Source organism: Pinus tabuliformis, chromosome X (genome assembly GCF_031772625.1).
Source record: "Pinus tabuliformis cultivar Carrire ecotype Pingquan chromosome X, CPIR1, whole genome shotgun sequence".
Classification (NCBI taxonomy): domain Eukaryota; kingdom Viridiplantae; phylum Streptophyta; class Pinopsida; order Pinales; family Pinaceae; genus Pinus; species Pinus tabuliformis.
The window spans coordinates 1,736,182,996-1,736,185,832 of NC_142308.1; the positions used below are offsets into that span (position 1 = coordinate 1,736,182,996).

The 2,837-nt window shown below is 32.4% G+C and overlaps 1 protein-coding gene across 1 annotated transcript; it reads right to left on the reverse strand.

Annotated features, from left to right (window-relative positions):
* Positions 1–1,509: 1,509 nt before the first annotated feature.
* On the reverse strand, positions 1,510–2,594 carry LOC149146735 (uncharacterized). Its single transcript, XM_089448048.1, has one exon. The coding sequence runs from the start codon at positions 2,481–2,483 to the stop codon at positions 2,046–2,048; it is 438 nt and encodes a 145-aa protein (XP_089304174.1). The 5' UTR covers positions 2,484–2,594; the 3' UTR covers positions 1,510–2,045.
* Between the last annotated feature and the right edge of the window lie 243 nt (positions 2,595–2,837).

A 2,837-nucleotide genomic window follows, 5' to 3' on the forward strand; every position in this document is an offset into this window, starting at 1 on the left:
CTCACCTCTTTACATTATTTCCTTAGGAGCCATGCTAATTGTCAGAAAATCAAAAGCTACAGGTTCCACTCATTTCTTTACATTATTTCCTAAGAGTCATGCTAGTTGTCAGACAATCAAGGAAATGTTTTAATGTAGGAACCAAAGTACTTTGTATGCCAATAGGCATGTTTATTTTGGAACAATGCTTCAATTATTTTAATTTAATTATCAATAATTATTAAGTAGATGGTAGAGATTTAACCTCCATAGAATATTCTAGAATATTCTTAGTACTATACACAAATCAAAAGCTAAAATTTGTTTCCAAAATAGTTATGCATTTTTTTCCTTTTAATTAAATTCATTAATTAAAAAAATACCATATAAACAAATTTCATATGATATATATTAAATAAATTATGGTATTTTTGATATCTGTAAGTTATAATATTGTAAAAAAATCTATATAAATTTAAAATCTCTAAAATAAAATAAAATCCTTGTTACACATATATAAATTAAATATATATTATTTTTAATAATAATAATAATTTAATTGAAAATTACTTATAATTTAGTTAATATTTTTAATTTTGAAGCATATAGTAAGTTAAATATTTTAATTCTTATAAATATTTATTATCCATTACATTTATTCCACTATACTATTATAAATAGTACCACAAATATCTTCTATACTAATATGTCATGTCCTAGTACCTACACTAGACGATATGTGAGTGGTAACCTTGATTTGCTTGAGTGTGGTCATTGCTCTTTGCCCCGATTCAATCTCACATCCACATGATCATCCACATGATTTTGGAGTGCCGAATGAAAATTACGTAATTATTTTATATTTTAATTATTTTGAATAAAACTGTCAGTTAATATATATATTAAATTAATTTAAATATTTTTATATTTTTAAAATAACCATATTAAATCAGACAAATATAAAACAATTAACTATGGGAAGTATATAATTATTAATTCCAATTTTATTATTTTTTAAAAGTAAATTTATTAAAAAAATCAAATACAAAATAGATATAACAATTAATTAAATATGTGATTTTTAAACTCTGGTTATCAAAGAGTTAGAAAAATGGAGTATTTTTTTTAAAGAAAAAAACCAGAACATGTTTACATTTCTAAGAATATCCTTATTGTGGTCATTCTACGATCACTCGTGGATTGTTTTTGTCCTCAGTCTAATAAAACGCAAGAAAATAACTTTCTATTTTGTGACAACTTATATTTTATATTTAAAAAAAATTTAAAGAATTGTTTTTAAGTAAAAAATTTCAAAAAATTTGGTAGATATAATGTTTGAATCATAGATTCAATATCATCAAAAATATCTAAAATACCTAAAATTATAAATTTTGATAATTCTTATTTAAATTTACAAAAATTTCCATAACTTTCAAAGCGAAAAAACACAATTTTTAGACGACTGAAACTAATCCATGGACTTTCACAAAATGAGAAACCTGTGCAGAATACCTATTAAGTCCTCCGATGTCACATTTGCACAAAATACAACTTACAGGAAAAATATATTAGGTACAAATAGAGATGTACTTATTCATGAGTACCATTCACATCTTAAAAACACAAGGACTTTCGGACACCTAGCGCGAGCACATATACCTATATATGGAATATTTTAATACAGATTACCGGATTAGGAAATAACCCCTGATTCATAAATGGAATGAACCAATAATATCATTTGGAGGAAAGCATGGATGGATCCCTGGTAAGAACATTACAAATATCCGACAGCTTATCGATCTAGAACCAGCCAGAGTCCAAGACGAATTCACGACCAACAAAACTTGCTTGCCTTCAGATTCTGAACATTTATCTTGAATATGTACGGATACATCCGACATAAAATCATCTGTCTCCTGACAAACTGGTACAGCATTTGGGAATAATGAATGCGGTGGTAAGTTCAAACTTCAACAGCCAAAACCCTAAAAGCTCGGCTTCAGATGGACTGGTAACCAGATCGGACAACATTACCCTGAAATTCCATTAGGGTTTCAGTGCGCTCATATACCAGTATCCATCTCCCTCGGCTTCACGATCGGGGCTGCGAACCGAGCAGAGAATCCTAGATAACCATATTCTTCCTCCTCTCGAAACCCATCGTCGAAATTGAGGGAGTAGCTAAGTGGGTCGTACTGAAACCGACCCGATTTCGTGGACATGAGAGCGCCCCTGCCATTATTACTTCCTTTCAATCTACGAACGTAGTTCCTCCACCTCTGTTCCCTTCCACAGCAACTCGCAGCGCCATCGGCCACCGACTCCGCCCATTTCGACTTTGTTGTCGGAGCTGTCAACAGAACTGATCCCTCTTTCTCGCCGCTATAACAACAGCAACACCAGAGACTGAGAAACTTGGACACAAAACTCCTGTTGGGGCGAGGGCCGTCACTGGTTTCCTCAGCGAAACCAACCAGTGGTCGATCTTCGCGGCTCCCCATAATGAAAACTTTGTGGGATTTTCGCAGATCAGAGGAATATATTAGATCATAAACGGGACTGTGAATAGAATAATGAAAGGGAGCGAACCAATAATGGAGAGTCCACTAGATTGTATGTTATATGTCTGCCTCCTGGAGAAAGGAGTGACTATTGAAGATTCTACAGAGTTCTGTTCGTAGATTGCAACCGATAAAAGTGGGACCTCGTGCAACGTGTTTGGAAAGATAATACTAATAATAATCTCACCATTATTATCTGACGAGGAAGTGAGTCAGGGATTGCGCCGGCCGCCAGTTGTGCCGATAGTTGCTCGTCAAAATGTACCATTTTAAACTCTTATTTTAATGGCGAAT